Source organism: Rhinolophus hipposideros, assembly GCF_964194185.1.
Source record: "Rhinolophus hipposideros genome assembly, chromosome: 16".
In the NCBI taxonomy this organism is placed as follows: Eukaryota; Metazoa; Chordata; class Mammalia; order Chiroptera; family Rhinolophidae; genus Rhinolophus; species Rhinolophus hipposideros.
In genome coordinates, this window is record NC_138062.1 from 39,240,880 (window position 1) to 39,265,603 (window position 24,724).

Here is a 24,724-nt window from a genome sequence, read left to right on the forward strand (position 1 = left end):
CGAAGAGAAACGCCAACTGTTAAAGTAAATGGTCCGGGCAGTCTTATCTGCGCAAGCGCTAAAATTGCCGGAAGTGGTTTCCCATCGGAAGAAGATAGAAAACGGACAGGCTCCGGATGTTGCTCTCTGGGCCGAGCTGGATTGATTGACGGGTAGGCGGGCCGCGCAGGCGCAAAAACCCCTGGCCACGCGAGCTGAGACGGCCTCAGGTAAAGAGGGGGTGTTGCGCCTGTGGGGCACGGACGGCGAGTTCACGCCCGGGTGAGTGCGGTTAGCCGCCAGGCCCGGCTCGGGGCTGACTCCACGAAGGGTGCCGCGTGGGATTGCGGGCGGGCCTGCTTGGCCTCTGTGCTCAGAGCGCGGTGCGGTGATGCCCCTGGGCGACCATGGCAGCGGCCGACGAACTAGCCTTCCATGGTGAGTGCGGCTGCGACCTGGCCAGAACCTGCTGTCCATACCTAACAGGAGCCGCAGTCTGGTGTCAACCCCGACTCCAGGCATGAAACCGAGCCCTAACTCAAAGCCCACTCCAGCCCTGGACTCGGACCTCAAACCCAGGCCACGACCCCGCCCCGCCCCGTCCAGGACCAGCGCTCACTTGCAGCCCCTTGTCAGGAGTGAGAGGACACACCTTCCTGCTCCCCAGAATTGAGGCAGCTGCCCAGGCCCCGAGTTGGGGAGACCCTGGGATGACCCCAGGTGAGCAGTGGACCAAACCAAATTGTCTTGACCTCACACACACGCCTGTGGCCCATATTTATTCTCGGCAGAGTTCGAGGAAGCCACCAATCTGCTGGCCGAGACCCCAGATGCGGCCACCAGCAGCAGAAGTGACCAGCTGACCCCACAGGGGCACGTGGCGGTGGCTGTGGGCTTGGGAGCTGAGGACGAGGTGGAGGAAAGTGACAAGACTTCGGTGAGTCACATAAATCCCTGTGCCCCGCCTGCATCCAGCCCCCGCCTGACCCCGGCTGGAAGGGCAGGCTCTGAAAGCCCGCACTGTGCAGCTTCTGCAGGAGGAGCAGCAGCAGCCCGGATTCTGGACCTTTGACTACTATCAGAGCTTCTTTGACGTGGACACCTCACAGGTCAGGCCCAGGAACCTCGGTGGGACGGCCACGCTTAGGGTCCCGCTACTACGTACTGAGCACTTCTGTGCCCCGGGGCAAGTTGCTGGAGATACACGTGTGGAGAACCAGAGCTTGCACCCGGGGTAGCAGACGGAACGGGTGCACTGTGAGGATCATGACGCTATAAGGTTATGACGTGATGACTGGGGCTTTTGGAAACACGGGATGTGCGTGATATGGTAGGTTAGAGAAAGGCCTCCTGGAGGAGGTGAGGGATTTGCTGGGACGTAAAGGAAAGGGAAGACTTGTCAGGGCAGAGTAGAAGGAAGCTGAAGTATGTTCCAGGCACAGGGGACATCACATACAGAGGATCAAAAGATGACAGAGGCATGAACTAGGTCTGTTTGGAGAGAGAAGTGGGGGATAGGGAGGCAGAAGCCAGATCACAAAGGGCCTTATTAGCTGTGTTAAGGAGCTTGGGTTTTATCCTGAGTGCTGGAGAGTCATGGGTCTAGAGCAGAAGACTGAGTGGAACGAGCTGATACGCAACGTGGAAGGTGGATCAGAGGCCCCAGGCCAGGGGGGAAGATAAGCAGCCAGGGTTAGCGCAGGAAACCTGTTGGAGAGACATGTGGGAAGGAGAATACTCAGGACTTGTTGACTGACCTTACCGGGGTTAGAAGAGGCAGCAAGGGCGGCCTAGCGAGGAAGATGGCAGGCCCAGGAGGCCTTCAGAGTAATGGAGCACTGGGATACTGAGTGGGGTCTGGCCAGGGGAAGGGGCTCCAGGCCATGGGAACAGCCCATTACAATCCCAGAGGGAAGAACTGATTCCTTTCAAGCGGTATGGAGAGGGGTGTGGGGGGGCAACAGAAAGCCTGTAAGGTCGGGAGGAGCTTGGCCCCTTTCCTCTGTGGGTGGTGGGGAGCCCTGGCAGGCTTCCATCCTGGGCCCCGGCCTCGCCTGCAGGTTCTCGACCGGATCAAAGGCTCGTTGTTGCCCAGACCCGGCCACAACTTTGTACGGCACCATCTGCGGAATCGGCCAGACCTGTATGGTGAGTGCTTTCAGCTCATTCAATTATTCATTCAGCAACTGGGAACTGAGTGCCAGGCCCTGGAATACAGCTGAGAAGAAAACAGAATCACTCACGGAGAGCGTGGAACTTCTACTGTGCAGGGTGACAGACAAAACGATTGCAGAGAGCCATGTGCAGGAAGAGAAGCAGCTGGTGTAGAGGATGAGAGTTGCCACTTTGCATGGGTTGCTCAGGGAAGGGCCCTCTGAGGACGGCGAGGGAATGAGCCTTGTTGGTGTCAGGGTTGGGGGGTGGGGAGATCTAGGGGAAGAACACTCCAGAAGGGGCATGAGGCCTTGTGGCCAAAACACACCTGAACTGCAGGGCACTATTGTCATTGGAGCAGAGTGACCTGCCAGGAGGCCATCAGGGTGACAGATGGCACAGGCCTCCTAAGCTTCAGTGAGAAGGGATCTTACTTCAGTGCTCAGGTGCCCTCTGGCCACTGTGAAGGGCAAGGCTGGCAGCCCTGGTTCAGCTGTGGGATGGTGCTGGGGCCCAGCTCCAGGGGAGGGAGTGCTTGGATTTGGGCCTGTGTCTTGACGGTAGAGCTGATGGGATTTGCTGACCCACGCGGTGTGGGATGGCCAGAGAACAGCCACGGACGACACCCAGGGTGGAATTTATTGATGGGAAAAGCTGGGTAGGTTTGAGAGGCAAGTGCGAGCGTGGAGGAGGAAATGCACATGTGGAAACACGGACTATAAACCCAAGATTCAGGGTAGAGGCCTGGACTTGAGACGTTTGGGAGTCATCCCCCCAGAGGTGGCACAAAGCCTGAGGTTGAACAAGGTCATGCGAGGGGTGAATACAGATGGAGGGGGCCGAGAACTGGGCCCAGCCGGCTCCCTATTGTTAAAGAAGTCAGGGTATCGAAGAGTTTGAGGAATTGCCGGTGACATGAGACAGAAGCCAAGAATGTGGAGAGTGTTTCCAGAAGGAGGGAAGATCAGCTACGGCACTGTTGAAAGGCCAAGAAAAGTGAGGACTGAGAGCCAGCACTGGATTCAGCCACCAGGTTGTCATGGATGTGAGCTGTTAGTTGGGGTGGAGACAGCCCAGAGCTTGGGAAGAGGCTGGGACGAAACAGGGCAAGTCAGCTGTCCTAGGAGCTCTGGGCCTGGGACCCTGATCGCACCCCACCCGCAGGCCCTTTCTGGATCTGCGCCACACTGGCCTTTGTCCTGGCCATTACCGGCAACCTGACCCTGGTGCTGGCGCAGAGGAAGGACCCCTCCATCCACTACAGCCCCCAGTTCCACAAAGGTAAGCAGAGCAGGCAAGGCACAGCCCCGCGGGAACGAGGCGGGCGCGAGGCTCCGGGGATGACTGCCCGCCTTGCCCTGCAGTGACGGTGGCTGGCATCTCTATTTACTGCTACGCCTGGCTGGTGCCGCTGGCACTCTGGGGCTTTCTGCGGTGGCGCAAGGGCGTCCGGGAGCGCATGGGGCCGTACACCTTCCTGGAGACCGTGTGCGTCTATGGCTACTCCCTCTTTGTCTTCATCCCCACCGTGGTGAGTGCGGCCCTCGGGGGGCGGGGGGCAGGTGCCGTGGAGATACCTGTAGCTAGCTGCCATGTCGCCCCCAGGTCTTGTGGCTGATCCCTGTCCCGTGGCTGCAGTGGCTCTTTGGGGCGCTGGCTCTGGCCCTGTCAGCCTCTGGCCTGGTCTTCACCCTCTGGCCCGTCGTCCGCGAGGACACCAGGTTGGTGGCCGCTGTGCTGCTGTCTGCCGTCGTGCTGCTCCATGCCCTCCTGGCCGTGGGCTGTAAGGTACCGGTCTGGGGTGGTCACAGCTGGGCCTTGGGGTTGGGGGTCAGCTTGCTGGCCCCGACGCTGACCCCAGGGCGTCTCGGTTCAGTTTTATTTCTTCCAGCCACTGCCTCCGGAGAACATAGCACCTCCACCCCAGGTCATCTCTCTGTCCCCAAATACACTCCTGGCATCCACCTCACCAAGGACCATGGTGACCTAGGAAGGCACGAGCCTACAGGTAAGGAACTGTTTCCAGCTGAGGCTGAGGGGCTGCCGGCCTTCTCCTTCCCCTCCAAGTGAGAAGTCACAGGGTCACTGCTAGTTTCTCTTTTTCAGGTCCAACACGAGGGATGTCCTTGCCTGCCTGCCCCCCAACGATGACTGAAGGCTCCCTTGACACTTCGAGATCACTCTGCTACTTTCCACACTTTTCTTACAAAGCAAACACTTTTATTTTCTATGCAAAGGTGATTCAGAGAATTTATATAAAGGTGGGAGAGGGGTGGCTGAGCAGGGAGCGTCCAGTGCAGCTGTCAGCCCGCAGGCCGCCCACTGCGCATGCTGCTTTCCCCAACAGGACAGGCAGGAGAGCAGACAGGGCCACCCTAGCCTCCACTGTGCCCACCCTTCCCAGCGTGCCCAGTTCGTAGGGCCTGACCTCAGCTCCACCACATCCAAGTCTGGGGATGTTAGAATCAGGGCGGGGGGCAGAAGTAGAAGAAAATTGCCTGTGCTGAAACATACATTTCCTTATTTATTTTGTTTTTTCTATTTTTTGGAGGGAAAGGTCCCTGCAAGGTCCCTTCCCAGGCTGGGAAGGGACCAAAATGCCATCATTATAGTAGGGACTGAAACATCTACAAATATGGAGGGAAATACACAGGCCTAATTTTCGCTACAAGGAAAAGGACGCCTTCCATGACAGATCCTTGAGGTTTCTGTGTCTGCCCCCAGCGACTGACAGTGACCCTCCCCATCCAGGCCTGCCTGTTCTAGCTCTTATTGGGGGTGGGGGACCCGCAGGGACTTGGGGAAGGACAGCAGCAAGAGGCAGGGGCCAAGGACGGAGGGCCTTCCCGACAGCCAGGGTGGGTTGTACATTCAAGTGTGAGGTGAACCCTTTTGTGGGAGGGGCTGTGGGGCTGCACAGGCCCAGCCCCACCCCGTCCTGAAGATCCGGCAGGGCCACCCCTCACCACTAACCTCTGAGTTGGGGAGGGGATGCTGGCTCGGCCCGGCCGGCCTGGTTTCTCAGAAGGTCTGTGAATTGACACTGGTTCTTTTCGTAAAAAAATAAAATTAAAAAAAGCAGCATGTCACGCCCATCGTGACCAAGGCCTGGTAGTTGAAGGGAAGGCCCTGCCTGGCCAGGACTGCTTTCCCACTGGAGACAGGCGAGCGGGGCAGGCGCCCGGGGACGGGGTGGCAGCTGCTCCCCACAGGGCCCACAGCTGTCAGGCCTGGACACGCCTGTTGGGGGCGATGTTAACCCCAGGTCAGGGTGGAGGGCAGGAGAGGGAAACAGGGCTCCCACGACATGATCTTCTGTAAAACATGGCAGCGACACGCCATATTTGGATGGAGGGCCAAGATGTGGGTGGGCGTAGGGTGAGGGTGGTAGCGGCAACATTGTGTAAAAAAGTGTCCGAGTTCCCATAGCAAAGAGGCTGTGACCGGTGTTTCGGCTTCTCCAGTACAGGGGTGAAAGCCGCCTGGGCGGAGGGGTGGGTGGGCAGGGTCTTCATTTGGTTTCCTGGTGCTGTCAGTCCATTCCCCACTGCAGGGACCTAGCTCCCATAGTGCATGGTGTTGGTTGGGATGGACATGGGCGAGGCCATCGAGATGGCGGGGCCACCCATGGTGAACTGGCTGTTGACCGCATAGTGGGCACTGGAGCTGCCGCCACTGCTGCCCTGGGCGCCGGAGGAGCCTGTGGGGCGAGGCGTAGACACTGAGGGCTGGCTCTGTCCCCTCGCCCGCCCAGCCCCACAGCAGAGTCAGAGGGAGAGAGAGAGCAGGCGAGAGGGCGGGTGGGTGGCCCGGCGGTCAGAGCGCTCACACCCGCGGGACCCACTCCCTCGTTACCTTGGACAATCCCCGTGCTCATTATGGAGCCCATCCGGGAGTGGGTGTGATTGACAATCCCCGTGTTGGCTGCGCAGCAGAGGGAGGAAGGAAGGGAGACGGCGTCACCGCCCCCGGCCAGCCCCAGCCCACGTTCTGCCCACAGTGGCGCTGCCACTCGCGATTTCACACCAGGGTGCAGAGGGTGGGCGCAGTGGCGGCAGAGCGAGGCAGAGAAGAATGGAGGACCTCAGCCAGGAGCCCCAGGAAGAGGAAAAGGATAACGGCGACGGTGATACAGAGGCCCAAGTTCCCAGGCCGTCCTGGGGGGCAGCCCCCCGCACCCAGACCTGGGGGTACTCACCTAGAGGGATCAGGTTGTTGTGGCCCACGCTGGAGCCACCGGCGATAACACTGCTCAGGTCATAGGCGGTCGGCATCCCTGTGCCCAAAGACGGAGGCGTCAGGGGAGGGGACAGGGTCCTGGGCGGGGGTGTGGGGCCAGAACTGCCAGCTTTGCCCTGGGAGCGCAGGCAGGTGTGACCAGGAAGTGGCCCTGCTGCCACCCACCCGCACGGGGGCCTCACCAGCCACGGCCATCCCACTGCTGAGGTTGTAGCTGCCGCCCGTGTTCCACATGTTCTCCGAAGGGGACGTGTAGTGGGAGCCAGGCGGGGGCGACGGTGTCGTGCCTGTGTATCTGCGGCAGAGATGGACCCATGGGCAGGGCCGAGGGGCTGTGGGCCAGGAAGGCGCCCCCCACGCAGGCCAAGGACCCATCGTACCTGAAGAAGGGGTTTTTCAGATCTAGGAGATTACTGGATTTGGAGCCCGTCTGGTCTACCTGGGCCACAATACTGATGTCGTAGCTCTGTCTGTGGAAAGGGCAGGGGAGAGCGGCCATGAGCTGCTGGGCGCCGGCCCCCTGCCTCCCCCAGCCCTGGGCGGCAGCTCACACCTTTTGTTGGCAATAAGCAGACATGTCCCTGAGAGCGTGTCCCCGGCCTTGGCGAACAGTGGTGACTGGAACAGGCACCGGACCTGGTACCAGTGGGTCAGGGGCTCTGTCGGGGCCGTGGACAGCCACACGGTCATTCTGCCGAGCAGGGACAGGCATGTGCTTTACCGGGCTGGAGCTGCTGCCCTGTGTACCTTCAGCTGTCTCTCCCCAGGTGTCTGCCTCTGACGGGGGTCCCCTGGGGCCCTGCAGCTAAGAGGCTGGCCACGCAGGCAGCCCCAGCTGCGCGTGCACGCGCGCACACACACACACACACACACACACACACACACACACACACACACACACGGGGAACCAGCCATGGGTGCCCGTCCAGCGACATCTGTGCCAAGAGACAGACCAGGCCCCGTGAAGGACAGTCACTCAGAACAGGGTAGACACGTTCCCCTCCCACAACCACCTCTGGCTCAAAGGCAAGCTCTCACTGCCTTTTGGAGGGGACGGGGAATCTGGAGGGGTCGCGTGCTGCCCTCCCAGCCCCCAGCTCAGCTTCCAAAGCAGCCAGGCCTGTGGATCACAGCTGCAGGGAAGGCCTGGGGGGCCGGGGGCAGCATGCTCTGCTCTGTTGCACTCACATGGAGCCAATGAATGCGACGTCAAACCAGAAAGCCAGACCGTGAACCAGCCCGGAATGCAGCATGTGGAATTTGAATGGGATTTCTATCCTGGAAGGCAAAGGGCCGTGATTGCCGGGGAAGCCGAACGGGCTGCTAGGAGAGCAGAGGGGTGGGCAGTGCGCAGTCCTGGACCCCGCCCGCCCACCTGCCCGGGGGCAGCAGGACGCCTATGGGAGCCAGCAGTGGCCCGAGAGGAGGGGCACGGGGGCTGGTACCTGTGCAAATCCCCTTCTTTGGCTTCTAAGAAGTTCACTGTGTACTTGACAGACTTGGCCATCAGGATCCGGATGTCAAATGTGTCCTGGGAGAGACCATAGGGGTGATCTGGCTTCAGGCTCGGGGCCAGCGAGGCAAGGGAGAGCCCTGCCCTCTCCTCGAGTGTGGCTATGGCCTCTAGGCCATTCAGCAGCCATTCAACAGTTCGCCCTTCTCAACCATACTGGGAAGAATGAATAGGTACGCCATGGAGGACAATTAGGTGACAGCTCTCAAAATGACAAGCGTTCATACGGATTAAAACATGGCAGTTTCACTTCCAGGAGTCTAACCTAGGGGTAGATATGCACATGTACAAACTCACGCATAATGAGACTGTGTAGAGTGTGACGCACTAGAAATCCTCTAATTAAATCAACGATGGCCCATCCATAAAAGGCTGTGCACACATACAAAAGAACGAAGAGGCTCTTTATGAACAGATGGGGAAAGATCTCCGAGATAAATTGTGAAGCAAGTCCACAAAAAACCAAGTTAAGAAAACTGTGTGCTGATGTCCATTCCCAGCTACGATGGAGATTTTCTATCAGACTAGTAACATTCTGGCCAAGAACTCTATGAGCCGAATAAAATACAGAGAGAAAATCCCAGTTGTTTGAAAGCACTGGAAAGCGACTGCAGCAGCCACAGCTTTGGGGGCCAAGAGCCTAGAGAGACAGGAGATGCTTTTTGGCCTGTGCCTTTCCCCCTTGGGGTGGGACTATTCAGGAGCCTCCCTACATGGGGAAAGCAAAGTGGGGGTTCCAGGTTACCAAGGTAGTTGGGACTCAAGGGGCCAAGAGTTAAAAGAAAAGGGAAATGCGGAAATGCAAGATGGACGTTCTGTATGCGATTTCACATCGTGTGTGGCATTTGCCAAGTCGTGAGTTGTGTACGGGGTGCGGGTTAGAGGCCAAGACACCAAACAGAAGACCACTTCTAAGACGCTAAAAAGCCAAGGAAAGGCTCAGTAGTATTGGTGCTGGAAAGCTGGAATGAGGGGCTCTGGGAACCCCCAGGCTCACTGAGACCACTGAAGGCTTCTGCCTAAAGCCCTGGTTCTCCAGGAGTGGTGCCTTCCAGACTGAGCACCCTCAAAGTCAAAACTATTTACATAATAAAACTCAGATGTTTTCTGGCTTTTCCATTCATTCGCTCACCTGTGATATCGCAGCAAAGGAATGCAGAAGCAGAATCCAACCATCTTCTGTTAAGCCAGATATTAAAGATTTGCAAATCTTTAAAAACCCACTATTCTTGCTGAAAAGTTTTGGAAAATAGTTTTTTCTTAAAAATACTATTTATGTTAATTAAATGAATATTTTTAAATTTCTTGGCCTTAGTTTTTAATACCCATAGATATTGACAGTAATCAATATATACAACACACTTAAACCAAAGTTCTTTGGGATCCTCCATTTTTAACAATGTGAAGGGGTCCTGAGACCAAAATTTTGAGAAACACTGCCCTATAGGGAAGCCAGGAAATATACCAGCCAAGTAAAGTCTGAAAAGCAACCAATAAATATCTCAAGCGCATGACAGGACCAAGGTGATGTGTCCATATGGCTAACTGCCCAAAGAAAACAAATCCTTGGAAGGAAAAACATCATCCAGAACCTCTATAATTTCTCATTCTGGCGATGGATGACCAGACACCAAGAGACAGAACCAAAGGATGAGAACAAACAACCAAGAGAATGAAACAACAGAAATACACTTAATACTTAGCCAGATACTAAAAGTGATCAAAGACTTATAATTAATATGTGCAAGAATAAAGGTGAAAATATTTCACAGAGAACTGAAATAATAAAAAATAAGCCAAATAAAATTCTAGAACAGAAATTAAGAATTAGAAAATCAGATTAGACATAGCGAAGAGAGGATTAGAACTGGAAGGTAGATCAGTAGAAAATAGGAAAATGATGCATTTGAGAGAATAAAGGATGGAAAACATAGAACAGAGTGTAAGACTCATCTGAGACATGATGAAAAGGTCTAATGTACATATAATTAGAATCCTGGAAGAAGAAAGAGAATGGTGTGGAGGTATATTTAAAAGAGATACAAAAAAAAAAAAAGATACGGCCCAAGAATCTCTCGAAAATAGTGAAAGACTTCAAGAGGAGAAAGCAATAATATAGACTATATTAAAACAAAAGAGGGCAAGAAAAGAATTAAAAACAAAAACAGGATAAATAGAAAAACAGTAAAATGACAGATTTATACCCATAAAGAGCAGTATTCACAGTAAATGTAAATGGTCTAAATATTTTAATTGAAAGACAGAAAACATTAATCTAGTTCAAAAACAAATCCCAAATATATTCTACTTACGTAAGACAACCCTTAATAAGAACACAAAAGGCTGAAAGTAGAAAGGCAGAGAAATATATATTATACAAAAATTAACCAAAATAAAGCCAGAGTAGCTGAACCACTATCAGAAAAAAAATAGACTTTAAGGCAAGAAATACCACTCAAGATAAAAAGAGCCATTTTTAATAATGACAAAAGGATCAATCCAACAGGAAGATATAATAATCCTAAACTTGTACGTACCTAATAATGTAGTGTCCAAAAATATAAAGCAAAACCTATCAGAACTAAATCGGAAACTAAACCTACAATCACTGATAGATAGGAAAAGGAGATCGAAAAATCACTAGAGACAGAAGATTTGACCAACATATTAACAAATGTGAATTAATTGACAGTAATATAATTCTGCACTCAACAAGTGATTGATACACATTTTTCTCAGTACACACAGAACATAAACCAAGAGACCATATACTGGGCATACAGCAACTCTCAAATTTCAAAGGACTAGTATCATACAGTGTATGTTCTCTGACCACAAAGTAAGAACAGTATATTGATTATGCTATATATATATTTTGAGAAAGAAAGGTTTACGCACACACACGCATTTACGTATAAAACTTCTGGAAAGATACAAGAAATACTGTTTGCCAATAGGAAGCGGAACTGTGTCTGGGGACAGGAGTCGGGAGGCTTCACACTTACTTTTTTGATTTTTAACCATAGGTCTATATAATCAGTTCAAAAATCTCAATAATTAAAGTCAATCAAATAAAATCAGTTGACCAAGGACCAATTCATCTAGTAACAGTTCACATGTACTGTATGCTTACTGTGTGCTGAGCCCTCTACATGCCTCTCACGTTATTCCTGACGTCTCTGTGAGAGAGCTCTGTGCAGGGGCAGAAGTGAGAGCTGAGAGAAGGAAAGTGGATTCCCTAGGGCTGCACAGCTTGTACGAGGCCTGAAGGAAAGCCTGTGCCCCCGACCCATCACCGCCGAGAAGGGCCATCCCCAGTGCTAATGCGACAGCAGCCTAGCTGCCCCACTCACCACCACAGGCTGCCGGAAATACTCGTCCACAGCGGCGCCTCGAAGGGCCGACAGGTCCACTCCGTGGAAGGATGGCTGGTACCTGCAGAAAGCCCCCGCCCCCCCACGGCAAGGTCACCAGAGCAGGAGAGCCAGCTGGGGCAGCCTGCCTTCTCTCCCAGCTGGCCCCCGTCCTGTCCCTGTCCTGCAGTCCTACTGAGAAGGGGGGAAGAGGCGGGGCCACCCCTGAGAAGGCCCCACACGGGCACTCACCAGAAGTTGGCCTTGGTGAACTGCTCCATGTACAGCTGTTCATCTGTGAAGGGCGCGAGGTGGACATCACCAATGGTAGGGAACATGTTTCCTGGGAGGCAGGGAGGGGTGCTGGTGTCATGGTGGGGCATCCCGAAGGCCCGGCAGAGCCTCCAGAGGGCCCCAGAACCCCCTTCCCAGTCCCTCATTCATTCATGAGTTCGTGTGACAGAGGTACTGGGCACCTACTCTGTCGGCGGCCGTGACGAGCACTGACATGCACCGTCTCACTAAACCTGGACAGTCAGCTGGGCCTGTCCTGATGTCCCATCTCTATGGCTGAGACAGGAAGTTACCCACTAGTTTCAGGGGTAAGCAAGTGGGGCCCAGGGTGCGACCACGCCTCCAGGGCCCTGCTCCATAAGCCAGCAGTGCCTCTTGCACCGGCATCTTAGCCTGAGAAAGTGAAGCAGGGGCCCTGGACAGAGTGAAGCTGAGCCCCAGACTATAGTACTGGGGCCTTAGCTGAGGCTGGAGGCGGGGAAGGGGGTCAGCTGCATCCCCGCGGCTGGGACCGGCTCTGGCAGGAAGGTGGAAAGCTTGGCCACCCTGTCTGGCCCATGGCCTGAAAGGGGAGCGGGGCAGGGTCTCCATGTGCGTGGCCCAAGGAACAGGTGAGTCAGGGCCAGCAGCACGGAGATACGGGGCTCCCTAGGGAAGCCCAGGCGCCGAGTCACCTGGCCTCAGGTTTGTGGGCCTTCCTCCCTCCCCCTCTACAGGGAGAGGGCCGAGGCACTAGCAGGAATCAGGCAGGGAGGAGAGCTGTTCCACTCTGGTCCAGAGGACACTTGTGGGGCCACCTGCCAAGGAGTCTGCAGGACCCCTGGCGACATCATGGGAAAGTGCCCCAGCCCTGACGGCACCTAAAGGGGCGCGTCCTGAGATGGAAGGAAGCCACACTCATCCGGTGGACAGGGGTCAGCGCTGGTCCCGGGCTACCTGACAGTGGCCGGGGCAGGGGGGGGGGTGTGCAGCTGAGCAGAGAGCCTGACTCCTGTCCGTCCTTATGTCCCATAAGAAAGAACTACTCTGCCAGGGCCTCCACCCCTCGCCAGGCTTAGCCACCTAATGGGCACAATGGGAGGAAAGTGGGTACAGACAACCCCCGCCCTGGGCAGCCTGGCTTCCCACACTTACACCTAGGACAGGAGACATAGGACACGGCCGTGGGAAATCCAGGAGTGGGGCCTGAGGCAGGTCCCTGCAGCCTGGATCCAGGAAGACTGGAGGACCAAAGTGGGCACTTCCCGCAGACTAAACCACCTCTACCCTCCATGAGGACACCGTCCCCTGGCTTCCCACCAATGTCCTGGCCAGGTACTCCTGTGCCACACGCACACATGCACACACACACCCTTGTTTGTATAGAAATACTCAAAAACACACATCCAAACTGAAAAATGGACACACGAGCAGACCTTCAGAGCCAGGCGCAGACCCCCGGGACTGATAGGCAGGTACAAACAGTTATCTGATGACCCAGGAGCACTGTCCATACCCCACTGTCCATGTCCAGGCAGTGACACAAACAGGAGCCACAGGTGGCATGCCAGACAGCTGCCCCCGCTACACACCGACCCCCACCCTATCTCCCTGGCCCAGAAGAGCACAGGGGCCTGTCCGGCTGAAGGCCAGGGGACAGGGCTGGGAAGGAAGGCGACCCGTCAGCTCCTCTGTGCCCACCACAGAACACCTTCCGCACCTGCCACCTTCCCGGGACACCAGGCAAGGCACGAGATGGGAGGCAGCCCGGAGGCTCTCAGCGGACCTGAGGGCAGCCCCTCTGTACCCTGACCAGGTAAACTGGCAGATGGACATGTGGGCTGTCTGGGGCCCAGGGTTCCCAAGGCACAGCCGGCTGGGGAGGGGAACTGTGGGGGGCAGGGCCAAGGCCCCAATGCCCTTAGCACCCCAGGGCACTGAACCACCACTGTGCCCACTGAGCAGCTGCCAGGGGCTCCCCACGGGGGCCCCAGGGCCGGCAGGGACACTTACCACCAGGCCTCAGGTACTTCTTGGCATGGAGGTAGCTCTCGAGCATGCGCTCATTGAAGAGCATGTAGCCCATGGGCTCCGAGATGATAATGTCCACCTGCTCGGGGAGGGAGACCTCCTCCACCTTCCCAGGGATGACGACGATCCGGTCGGTGAGGTTGTTACTCTTCACCAAGACCTGCAGGCAAGAAGGCTGCCGGGTCACAGGGTCCCTGAGCCAGCCGCCTGCCATGCGTCCCCAGGGGAAGGAGGGCCTCCAGCCACATGTAGCCACCCAAGTCCCTCTGCCTCCACTGGCACCCTACCCACGGCCGTGACCAACCACGGGCCCAGCCCTCCCTCAGGGCTTTCCCCGCTGCAGCTCCAGGTCCCCTGATGCCAACTACTAATGGGAGGAGAGATGGGGATGGCAGGCTTTGCTACAGCCACCAAAACCGAACTGGGACACACCTTCCACCCCAGCAATTCCAGGGCTAGAAATCTGCCCTACACACACAGTCGCACAGGGGAGGTGACATGTGTATGAGTTCAGTATGGAATCTGTCTGTGCTGCAAGAACTGGAAAGCAGCCTGAGTGGCAATAATAGTCTGCGTCTAAACAAAAGTGGTCCGTCCAGGCAAAGGGACGCTCTGTGACCACTAGAAAGGTAAGGAAGCTTCATGACGACAGCTGCAACAAGCAGGAAGGGAGCAGAGCACGTGCAGGATGGTGGTGGGCTACCATCTGCATCAGAGCCGGGCGGGGGAGGAGCCCCCCTAGCTCTGCAGACTCACGATGCTGCCCTCTCCCTCTGACAGGGCTGCGCAACTGGGAGCCAGGGGTGGGGAAGGAAGCACCTTCACTGTTCACCCTTGTGTGGCTTTTAGGTTTTGAACCTTCTGAATGAAGGTTTCAGGACAAAAGGGAACAACAACAAAATGACAGCTTAAACTAATGACATGAAACCCTGTTGTTACTCATATTTCACAAGTGTGGGAAGTGGGGTTCAGAGAGGTGGGGCGTTCGCCAGGGCTGAGATCCCACCCTGGTCAGTGTGACTGCACAGTCCCCTGAAGCACGAGGCTGTCCAGCCTCTGAAAGCCCCAAACGTCCCCTGAACCCAGCAGGTGACCACCAGTCATGGAGGGGACACCACTTCAGGTCCAGCAAGCCTCTCCCTCCTGTAACCACTTGGTTTTGGGGACAAGAGACCAAAGTAGAGAAATGATGTCTCCAGGTTCCCCTGGATCTGGGGGCTCCCAGCAGGGCCAGTTTCCCCAGGCTGGAGCGGGCACCAGCTGCAGGACGAGAACAGGCTGGGCTCGCGTGGGCTGCTGACCTCTGCGTGCTGGGCCATGGTGCTGGCCTCTACCGCGTAGATCTTCCTCGCTCCAGCTTGGGCGGCGAAAAATGACAGGATCCCAGAGCCACAGCCAACATCAAGAACGATCTAAGGGAGGAGAGGCCAGTGAGAAGGGAGCCCCGATCAAGCAGCGGTGGTCGCAGATGTGCACGTCACCAGGCCCGGGCTCCTGCAGACCCACGCCGCCGAGCGCACCCGGGACCTGCAGACCGCCTCCCACAGCACGCGCAGCTGCCCACAGCGTGGTTTCTGAGCGGCCTGGAGTACACGGGGGTCCCCGGTTCTGGATCTGGAGATGGTAGAACAGGATTTCTGAAGTCAGCTAGGCTGTTAAGACCATCACATGCTCTTGGACCCGATTCAAGAAGGACTAGTTGAGGGGTGGCCGGTTAGCTCAGTTGGTTAGAGCGTGGTGCTAATAACACCAAGGTTGCCAGTTCGATCCCCGCATGGGCCACTGTGAGCTGTGCCCTCCTTAAAGAAAAAAAAAAAAAAGGACTAGTTGAGCTGTGAACTATCTCTGTAGCACAGTGGACACCTGGCTGTCAAACGTAAGCCTGTAGTTTCTCTGGGAAAGAGCGCTCACAAGGGAAGGACACCTCTGAGCCCATCAATGTGACCACTGAGGTCCGCACAGAGGGCAGGAGGTGGGCAGCCTCTGACCCCAGGCCCCTCAGGGTTTCCCCACAGCCTGGGAGGAGCCCCCGGGGAAGCCTACACAACCCCAAGCCCACAGGCTCCATGGCCTCTGAATCAGCCAGGCCCTCCCTAGAAACTGGCTCGGCAGCTGAAAGGTGTCCTTCTGGGGACTCTGCAGCCCTCAAAGGGGGGTGTTGGGGGTGCTGATGACAGTATCTCCCAGTTGCGTGCTGACCCCAGCCCAGAGAAGCAGCCAGTGCCTGGGCTGGGGCAGGCGAGCTGCCCAAGCCCTGAGGCCGCTGGGCACAGTCTCAAGAGCTGCTGGCCCCCATGATGTGGGCTCTTGGAAGAGTCCAGGCTAGTGTATGGTAGAGCATCGCTTATTCTGGATTTCTCTGATTGCTCCTGTGTTAGCGGAACCTGGATAAAAGTTCCTGGTGGTCATGTGCACCTGCTTTCGAAAGCAGAACTGCTCTGGGCACAGCAGCAGGCAGAGTGAGCACCCAGAAGGGGCACGGGGACAGTCGGACAGGAGGGCCTCAGGGTGCCTCTCAGAACTCAGGGTGAACCAGTAAGTGGACCCCTGTCCTGGGAGAGCTGGAAGGTACTCTGCTGAAGGAGTGTGCCATTGCCGGGCCCCACGCACTGCTCCAGCACGGCACACACCAGCACACACCAGGAAGCTTGGGGCGCCAGGACAGTGCTGAGAGGCTGCTGCTGTGTCCCGGAACCCTCCCAGGTTGTGGGGGTCAAGCCCTGAGGCCCAGGGCGCTCAGTCCTGAGGGAATTCTCAGCAATGTTCGGGGGGGTATAACCAAGGCAACGGATGAGGCAGATCCACCCAGACCATGCTGAGAGCCCCCAGAGATAAGTCGAGAAAAACACAAGCTCCCATTTAGTTCAAAGGGGGAAAAGAAGAGAATAAACATTCACTTCTGAACACAGGTGCCCCGTACTGCTCTTTCCACTGCTCATGAGTATACTGCCTGTCCTCAAATAACGTGATTTCATTCAATCTCGTTCACTGCGACATTGACGAAATGCTGTAGGAGCCTGACTCCCGTTTATACCACTTAGCCTGCATAAAACTCATCTCCTCATACATCACTTCACCTTAAAGTCGCAGAACTTACCCACACTGAGCACTCACTTTACACTACTTGGTAATATTGAAAAGATATTTAAAGGAACAACAGAAATAAGTAGGTAGTTACACTATATCCATGTGACTTGATAGTATGTCTCAAGACACACCATTAGGTGGGAAGAAAAGTATTTTGCCGGAAGAGAACGTAGTAGAATAATCTGATTCTGTACATACATAAATAAGATTAAAGAACTCTAAAATACGTATGCCGGGGCACGTGTGGGAAACATCGGGCAGTGGTTGTTTCGGAGGGAAATAACGGAGACCTTGCATGTCTATATTTGTACATGCTGGATGGAGTTTGTATGATAAGTGCATTTTGCTTTTGTAATCTGAAAAAATTAAAGATAAAATCCATAAGCAAAGGTAAAAGAGAGAGGCACGTGCCGTGGCGGGGTGCGCTGGGAGCCTGAGGGAAGGGGTGTGAGGGAGAGGTGGGGAGGCAGGGCAGGTCCCGCTCACCTTGTCCTTGAAGTCTGTGTGGTTCTGCAGGATTGCACGCTGGTAGGTGCCCGTCCGCACGTAGTCCTGCATCATGTTCTGCTGCTGGGACAGGTAGCCATAAAACTGGAACAGAGACACGCCAATGGCACAGGGCACGCAGCGGCACAAACGACCAAGGCCCTGGCCAGCCCTCGACAGAGGAGGGCCCACGTTGGGTACAAACCTACTGAGGAGGCCGCACCCCCTCTGCCAGCCCAGACCCTACTGGCAGCTGCTGGCTGCTCTGGGAGAGGGACCGGGAAGCCAGAGGCAGCCCCCAGGAGGGACACCGCCACCATCACCGTGGCCAAAGGACACAGCTGGATGCTACCTGCACCTGGAAGCCACCAGGAGAACTCAAGATTTGCCACAGGCAGGGTTCTGGGATCAGGGGCTACCTGCCCCATCTTAGGGGCCCCAAAGAAGTGGAGTAGATCAAAACAGAACCCTAGGACTCAGAGCGCCAGGCGGGCGAGGTGCTGCGGGGTCTCTCTGTAAGACAACGGGCGATCGGGAGGCAGCGTGGCACCTGGGCAGGGGCACAGGCTTTGGCATCAGGCAGGCCTGGCTTCCCATCTTGGCTCTGTTGCATAATAGCTGTGTGACTTGGAGCAAGTCACTTAACCTCTCTGAGCCTCAGTTTTCTCATCTGCAAAATGGGGACAATAATAGTACTTACCTCCTAGAGTTGTTGGGAGGGCTCAAGTGCTTCTGTACCTGTGAAAGCGCTTGTACCACTGCCTGGCGTGCCCTACGTGGTCAGTACATTCTAACTATGCTACCAGTACTCAAAAAAGCCTGTGCACCTGAACTTCACCTGCACTCAAGTCCTTCCAGCAACCCTCCTACACAGGTCCTGGCATCTGTTTCACAGATGAAGAAACTGAGGTCCAGCAAACGGAGGAAACCTGCCCAAGGTTACACGGCTAGTAAGGGGCAGAGCCAGGAGGTGAACCCAGAGGGGCCTGCCCTGTGCTGCGCGGCCTCCCGGGGGCCACTGGGTGGCAGTGGCCTGGCTGGGGACGGCACGTACCCACCTGGAAGTACTGCACGGCGGAGGACTCCTCCGTGCGCTCGCTGAACACCGACCGCTCCAGGGTATGGCCCCGGCAGGCCTTCAGGATATTGTAGAAGGAACAGAAATCTGGAAGGGGGAAGTCGGGTCACGCATGGCTGTCTCAGGGGTGGGAGGGTTCAGATAGGCCAGTGGCCTGCTATGTAGCGGTGTATCCTGACTTTCTTGTGTTGAGCATGTGTGACTTGGCAATTTCTTTTTTCCAAAAGCAATGTTGAAACTTAAAGAAAAGAAGGGCAGCCAAACCCGCCACTTGGTGGCTGACACAAGAAGGTGGGTGAACGTGCTCCACATGGCTGTGTGGCCAAAAATTTTGCAGGGCATAAGCCCACCGACCAGGGCGTCAGACTTCTGGGATTCACCCCAGCAAGTAAGTGCAAGTGACACACGGCAGTGTCTGCGCATAGCAGTGGATTCAAGGGACGCCACCTCAGTGTCCTGCAACAGAGGACTGGTCAGATCCGAGTGGACACAGAGAAGCACGTCAGGGAACCGATCGCCACAGGTCTGCAGGACTGGATGGTAGCCAGCCTTTCAAATGAACTCTATTAACACCGTGGTGACCACTAACTGTCTCAAGTATAAGAAAGCAGAACAAAAGCAGAGACAGACAGCGGAATGGTGGGTGCCAAGGGCTAGGGGAGGCGGGTGGGGACTTAGTATTTAATGGGGACAGAGTTTGGGAAGATGAGAAAGTTCTGGAGATGAATCGGTAGTGACAGCTGCACAATGTGAGTATACTTAATGCCACTGGGCACTCAAAAAGGGTTAGAGAGGGAAATTTGTTTTGTTACGTCTCTGTTACAATTTTAAAAACTGATAGGAATGAAAGAAAAAAAGTAAAATATAAATATCCACGGAGTAGAAAAAGACTAGAGGAGTTGACAACACCAACTCTTAAAGGTTATTAGTGGTGGTGTTTTTTACCATTTTTTTAAACAATGAATTTAAATTTTTTGTGTATATAAAAAAAGGAAAGGAAGTATGGAGCATAAGAATGCCTCCGGGTGGGGGACAGTCCCCCACCTAGTTGCTTTCTCCACATCCTGGCCTTCTCTGCAGGTGGCAGCTCTGAAACCTAGTGCACGACGGGGGGTGGCCCTAGGCTGGCCCAAGCATGGGGAGTCCCCTCCATGGTGGCACTGAGCCAAGTGAGGGGGCTCTGAGGCGCTGGTGGCGGCCGTGGGCAGATGGCCTCTCCAACTAGGGCTCTCCCCCCCAGCCCCAGGGCAACCACCAGGCCCACTGACTTCCGCTCTGCAGTGACCAAGTGCTGTTGCTGGAGCTTCAAGCAGTCTCCAGTCTTAGGCATCCTACTTCCTCCACCTGTCCCCCTCCAGCCACCCAAGCCCTCCTCAGTAAGCTCACGTGTCCACTTGTGTCCCTGCAGACAGGTCTGCTTAGGACCCTCCGGTGGCTTCTCTCTGTGCTCAGAACAGAGCCTCCACTTGCCTCAGGCCTTTGTCTTGCCCCCTCCTGTGCCATCAGGATTGTCGGGCCCCAGGCCCCACCCCACAGGTTCCTCCTGGAGGCCTGGGGTGCAGCCCAGCCGGGGGGTCTGGACAGGCCTCTCAGGGGAGGGGACTTATAAGCTAAGCCCAGAAGGAGCCAAAGGAGCCAGTGAGGGAGGCTCTAGGGTATTCGTTCCAGGCATCGAGAATGTGCTCTCACTAGGACAGACCTCCACGTGGGAATGTGATTCTGAACGGCAGCAGAGCCTTCGCTGGGATTTAACGGGCGCCAGGCCCCCAGCAGCCGCGGCCCAGAGCCTAAGCCCCTGGCGCTGGGCACTGTGCGCGCCACCGGGACAGGAGGGCACGTACCGTTGGGGGTGGCGAACTGGATGAGGACGCTGTTGCAGCCCAGGGTGATGATGAAGGACTGCTTGCCCACTCGGCTGCACTCTGTCTCGCGGGACACCGAGCATTTGAACACACACACATCTTCATCTGCGAGGAGAGAGGCGGGCGTGAGCCAACGGCCCCGGGCCAGCGAGCAAGGTTCCTGCCGGCGGCCTTTCAGTCTTGTCCTCACCACCCTCTGCCTTCCGTGGTGCCCCCGTTTCTTCCGGGGTGCCACAAATCCTTCCCTGGAAGCGCTGCCGCGTGCCCCGGCTGCCCACCCATGCAGTTGGGACACAGGACACAGCCTGTCCAGTGGGAGAAGACTGCTGCCCTCAGGGGACCAGGACTGAGACGGGGGGGCTGCCAGAGCTGTGGGGCCCAGCAAGACATCTTGGCCCAGGACATTCCCTCCTGGAGCGAGTCCTGGTACTAGGTCCCCTGTCCATCCAGCAGACACTAAGGTGGGAAGAAAGTGACAAAAGGGCAACCTTGGCAGGGTCAGAGGGTCCCAGGACCTGGCAGGAAGCCCAGGCGAGGGCGTCAGGCGTTCATTCTCCTAACGTTAGGTGTCACATGGAGCAGGGGACCAGCAGCCTTCAGGGCTGAGCAGCGCTGGGGGAGGCAGGGGTCAAGACAGAATTCTGGGTGACACCTCTGCTTCCTTCAGCTGAGCCCGCTCCTCCTTGCATTGCGTGATATAAGCGTGGCCACTGGAGGCAGACAGCCTGGGTCCCCGTCGCGCCTGTGCCGCTGAGTGTGTCGCCAGGGACAGATCACAGCCTCTCCGAGCCTCGCTTTTCTCATCTGCCAAATGGGACTAATGGTGGGACAGGCACAGGGCGCAGCATACCTGCGGGAGGCGCGGCATCATGTGCCGCCACGATTACTGCCACCAGCCTTTCATTCAACAGGCACACAGTGCGTCCGCCTTGGCCCGACTCAGCATCACCAGGCACAGGACAAACCCACCGGACGCTGTGGCTCTGATGTATGTAATGCAGCAGGACGGACACGGCATCTCTGATGCGTTTTTGACACAAATTTTACCCTGGTCCTATCACAAGGGGACACCAGATAGTATCAGATCGTGGGACAGACTTCGATACAACCTGCCTGGTTTCCTCAAAATGGCCAATGTCAGTAAACACCAAAGTTTCTGGAAACTATTCCAGAGGGAGGGAGACACAGAGACGTTGACCGCCAAATGCCAAGTGTGACTGGACTGGAGCTGAAGGAAAAACTTCTCAAAAGCTATAAAGGACAAGTGGGGAAACGTGGGCTGTAGATGAGATCATTTTAAATGATTTGGACGTGACGGTAGCACTGCGGTTCTGCAGAAGAATAAGAATGCCTTTATTCTTAGAAGACACATGTGCAAGTATTTTGACTGGATTCTTGTGATGTTTACAACTTGCTTTCAAGTGGCTCATCAAATCCTCAACAAAATACACGGACAGAGAGAAGCACAAGTACAAATGTGGCAAAAGGTTCCCCATCACCCAGAATAGCCAAAACAGTCTTGAAAGAGAACAAAGTTGGAAGACTCACACTTTCTGATATCAAAACATACTATAAAGGTATAGCACCGTGTTTCCCCAAAAATAAGACCGGGTCTTCTATTAATTTTTGCTCCAAAAGACACATTAGGGCTTATGTTCAAAGGATGTCATCCTGAAAAATCATGGTAGGGCTTGTTTTCCGGTTAGGTCTTACTTTTGGGGAAACACGGTAATCAAAACAGATGAGTCCTGGCAAAAGGACAAACATATAGATCAATGGATAGAACTAGAGTTCAGAAACAAATCCTTATGTTTACAGTCAATTGATTTTTAACAAGGCTGCCAAGAACAATCAATGGGGAGAAAATATTATCTTCAATGGATGGTTCTGGGACAACTGGATCTCCACCTGCAAAAGAATGAAGTTAGATCCCTACCTCACACCATATTAAAAAACCTAACTCAGATGGACTAATGACCTAAATGTAATTGTGAAAACTATAAAACTCCTAGAAGAAAACACTGGAGTAAATCTTTATGACCTTGGATTTGGCAAAGGATTCCAAGACATGAAACCAAAAGCAAGAATATCAAAAGAAAAACTATATACATTGAACTTCATCAAAATTAAAAACTTCTGCGCATCGAGGACACTATAAAGTGAAAAGACAACCTATAGGATGGGAGAAAATATCTGTGAATCATGTACCTGATAAACATCCAGAGTCCAGAATATACAAAGAACTCTCAACAACAAAAAAATAATAAACCCAATTCAAAAATGGGCAAATGTCTTGAAAAGACAGGTTTCTCCAAAGACGACATGCAAGTGGCCAAGCCCATGAAAAGACATCATTAGTCCTTAGGAATTGTGCAGCAAAACCTCTATGAGACACCACTTCATACTCACTAGGAGGCTATAATTTAAAACAAAAAAAAAGGGTGGGGAGATAACAAGCGTTGGCAAGAGCATGGAAAAGTTGGAACCCTCCTTATACCCTGCTTGGTAGGAATGGAAGATGGTGCAGCGTCTCTTTTCCACAGAGGCTCCACAGAGGAGATTCTTCCAGAAAGTTAAACGTAGAGCTACTATTTGACTCAGCAATCCCACTCCTAGCTATATACCCAAAAGAACTGAAAGAAGGTATTCAAACAACTATGTGTATGGCAAATATTCAAAGTAGTATTATTCACCATAGCCAAAAAGTAGAAACAACTCAAATGTTCACCAACTGCCGAATGGATAAAAAAATACAGTGTAATCCATACAACGAATTGTTATTCAGCCATAAAAAGGAATGAAGCCAGACACAAAAGGTCACATATATATGATTCCATTGATATGAAATATACAGACTCGGCGAATCCAGAGACAGAAAGTAGACTGGTGGTTGTCAGGTGCTGGGAGGAGGGAGGATGGGGAATGATTGCTTAATGAATATGAGGTTTTCTTCAGAGTGATGAAAATATTTTGGAACTAGACAGAGGTGACAGTTACACGATACTGGGAATGTACTAAATGCCACTGAATTGTATGCTTTAAAAGTTTATGTTAAAAAAAATAGTTTACATTATGTTAATTTTATCTCAACAGGAAAACGTTCCCAATGGGTGAATGTAGATATAAAGGGTGTCACTAGGCACCCTGCTCTCCTGTGTGGACTGGGCCGGGGCCAGGCCCTGGAAGAGGGCTCCCAGGACCACAGTGCAGGTTCTGCCAAACCGCCTCACACCTCAGGAGCCAGGTGCCGCCCTGTTGGGGGGTAGGGGCACCGGGTATGGCCAGCCTCCTGACCACACATAGGTAGGAAGAGCATGTTGGCAGGGCACTGCTGCAGGCTCACAGGGGACCCAAACAAGGTGCTCCCAAGTCCAGCTATAAGCGGGTCCCAGGAAGGGATCCCAAATGTTGGCATGGTGCCCGTGCCCACACCCCTTCTGGGGCAGGAGATAAACCAATCTGTCAGCTGCGCCAGGGTGACAGCAAGCAGACCAGGGAGGACCTCTGTTTACGAAGCAAACCGATCAGTTGCCCTAGGTGCCCTGCAACCTGGCACTAGGCAGGCAGCCACAGGACCCGTGGCTGAGCAAAGCTTGGCTGCTTTGCCCAGGCCCTTGGCTCCAGAGGGCCTGGGCTTGGGCCCGGGAAGCTGGAGCTGAGGGCAACCACCTGTCCCATCATCACAGTGTCTCCCAAAGCCCTGAAGCCAGCGTTCTGTGAGAGTCACAGCTATGCCACTCCACAGGCCAGTCCCTGGCACATAGGAAGTACTCGATAAATATTTAACAAACCAAAAAAAAAAAAAAAAAAAAAAAGAGCTGGACCATGTTCCTACGTGCTTTGAAAAGCCTCAGAAGACGAAGCTCTCGAACTGGCAGTGAAGGCCCTGCGTGACCTGAACCCCTCATTCCCCCATCTCTCCACTCTCCAGACCCTCCCCCACAGCCACATTCAACCGTCCCACAGACCAGCTCTGGGCCTTGGCACGTGCTGTTCCCCTCTGCCCTTCCCTCACTAGAGCCGGCCCTCAGGATGATGGCGCAGGTGGTGACATGCCTCTGCCAGCTGCACATGGCGCTCAGTCTCGCCCACTGTCGTGACCTGCAGCTGGGCAGAGCACAGCTGGAATGTACAGCCTGCCTCCCAGCTCCCTAATGGCTCCTCAAGGGGAGAGCGTTCCCCCCAGGAAAGGGGGCCTAGGGCCCAGAACTCACGGGGCCTGGCCTGCAGTGATGATTAGGTCCCGGCACAGGCACCATCCTCTCGTCACCCTCTATTCAGCCATCAGTGGGCGAGCCACAGAAGAGGCAGGCACTTGAGGCCTCTGTGCCTTGCCCCCAGAAACCAATCTAGAAAGCACCAGCCTTATCCCATCAGCCGGTGTTTTGGGGGGCTGTGTGCACACGGCCGGGAGAGGTGAGGAGCAGAGAAGCAAGAGGGGCTAGCACGCTGCTGTGACAATGTAAGTGGGGGAGACAGACCACAAAGGGGGCCGAGGCCAGGAGGCTGTGCTGGGGTCCCTCCAATGGGAGTTGGCAGAGCTGTGTTTCTTTTCCTTGCAGTAACAGGAACAGCAGCGGAGCTGGGACCAGGCCCACAGGGGACCCAATCTTCTCCCAAGAGTCTCTCCCAAGACAGGGTGTGAACGCAGAGTATGAGAGAGACCAAC

At 54.7% G+C, this 24,724-nt stretch overlaps 2 protein-coding genes across 4 annotated transcripts in view; one reads left to right on the top strand and one right to left on the bottom strand.

Moving 5' to 3' along the window:
- Window positions 1–138: 138 nt before the first annotated feature.
- Window positions 139–5,560, top strand: YIPF2 (Yip1 domain family member 2). Its single transcript, XM_081077445.1, has 9 exons — window positions 139–417; window positions 771–916; window positions 1,008–1,088; window positions 2,040–2,127; window positions 3,298–3,414; window positions 3,498–3,664; window positions 3,739–3,921; window positions 4,010–4,141; window positions 4,240–5,560. The coding sequence occupies exons 1-8, from the start codon at window positions 387–389 to the stop codon at window positions 4,121–4,123; spliced, it is 927 nt and encodes a 308-aa protein (XP_080933571.1). The 5' UTR covers window positions 139–386; the 3' UTR covers window positions 4,124–4,141; window positions 4,240–5,560.
- CARM1 (coactivator associated arginine methyltransferase 1) overlaps window positions 4,339–24,724 on the bottom strand; it is a 40,010-nt gene continuing 19,624 nt past the window's right edge. The window contains exons 2-16 of one of the 3 annotated variants that reach the window (XM_081077442.1): window positions 20,035–20,160; window positions 18,174–18,280; window positions 17,116–17,220; window positions 14,844–14,954; window positions 13,525–13,702; window positions 11,491–11,581; window positions 11,239–11,320; window positions 7,818–7,903; window positions 7,561–7,650; window positions 6,926–7,063; window positions 6,753–6,842; window positions 6,555–6,667; window positions 6,332–6,409; window positions 5,989–6,057; window positions 4,339–5,833 (exon numbers count right to left, since the gene is read on the bottom strand). In XM_081077442.1, coding sequence (XP_080933568.1) covers window positions 5,691–5,833; window positions 5,989–6,057; window positions 6,332–6,409; window positions 6,555–6,667; window positions 6,753–6,842; window positions 6,926–7,063; window positions 7,561–7,650; window positions 7,818–7,903; window positions 11,239–11,320; window positions 11,491–11,581; window positions 13,525–13,702; window positions 14,844–14,954; window positions 17,116–17,220; window positions 18,174–18,280; window positions 20,035–20,160 — 1,607 coding nt within the window. In that variant the 3' untranslated portion in view covers window positions 4,339–5,690. Of the gene's footprint in view, window positions 5,834–5,988; window positions 6,058–6,331; window positions 6,410–6,554; window positions 6,668–6,752; window positions 6,843–6,925; window positions 7,064–7,560; window positions 7,651–7,817; window positions 7,904–11,238; window positions 11,321–11,490; window positions 11,582–13,524; window positions 13,703–14,843; window positions 14,955–17,115; window positions 17,221–17,665; window positions 17,786–18,173; window positions 18,281–20,034; window positions 20,161–24,724 lie in introns of those variants that run through there. The other 2 variants (XM_081077444.1, XM_081077443.1) reach the window with 2 other exon arrangements.

Coding starts and splice junctions, on each gene's coding strand:
- YIPF2 (XM_081077445.1), top strand. CDS start 387: ATGGCAGCGGCCGACGAACTAGCCTTCCATG. Junction 2,128..3,297: donor GAATCGGCCAGACCTGTATG/GTGAGTGCTTTC, acceptor CCCCACCCGCAG/GCCCTTTCTGGATCTGCGCC. Junction 3,922..4,009: donor TCCTGGCCGTGGGCTGTAAG/GTACCGGTCTGG, acceptor GTCTCGGTTCAG/TTTTATTTCTTCCAGCCACT.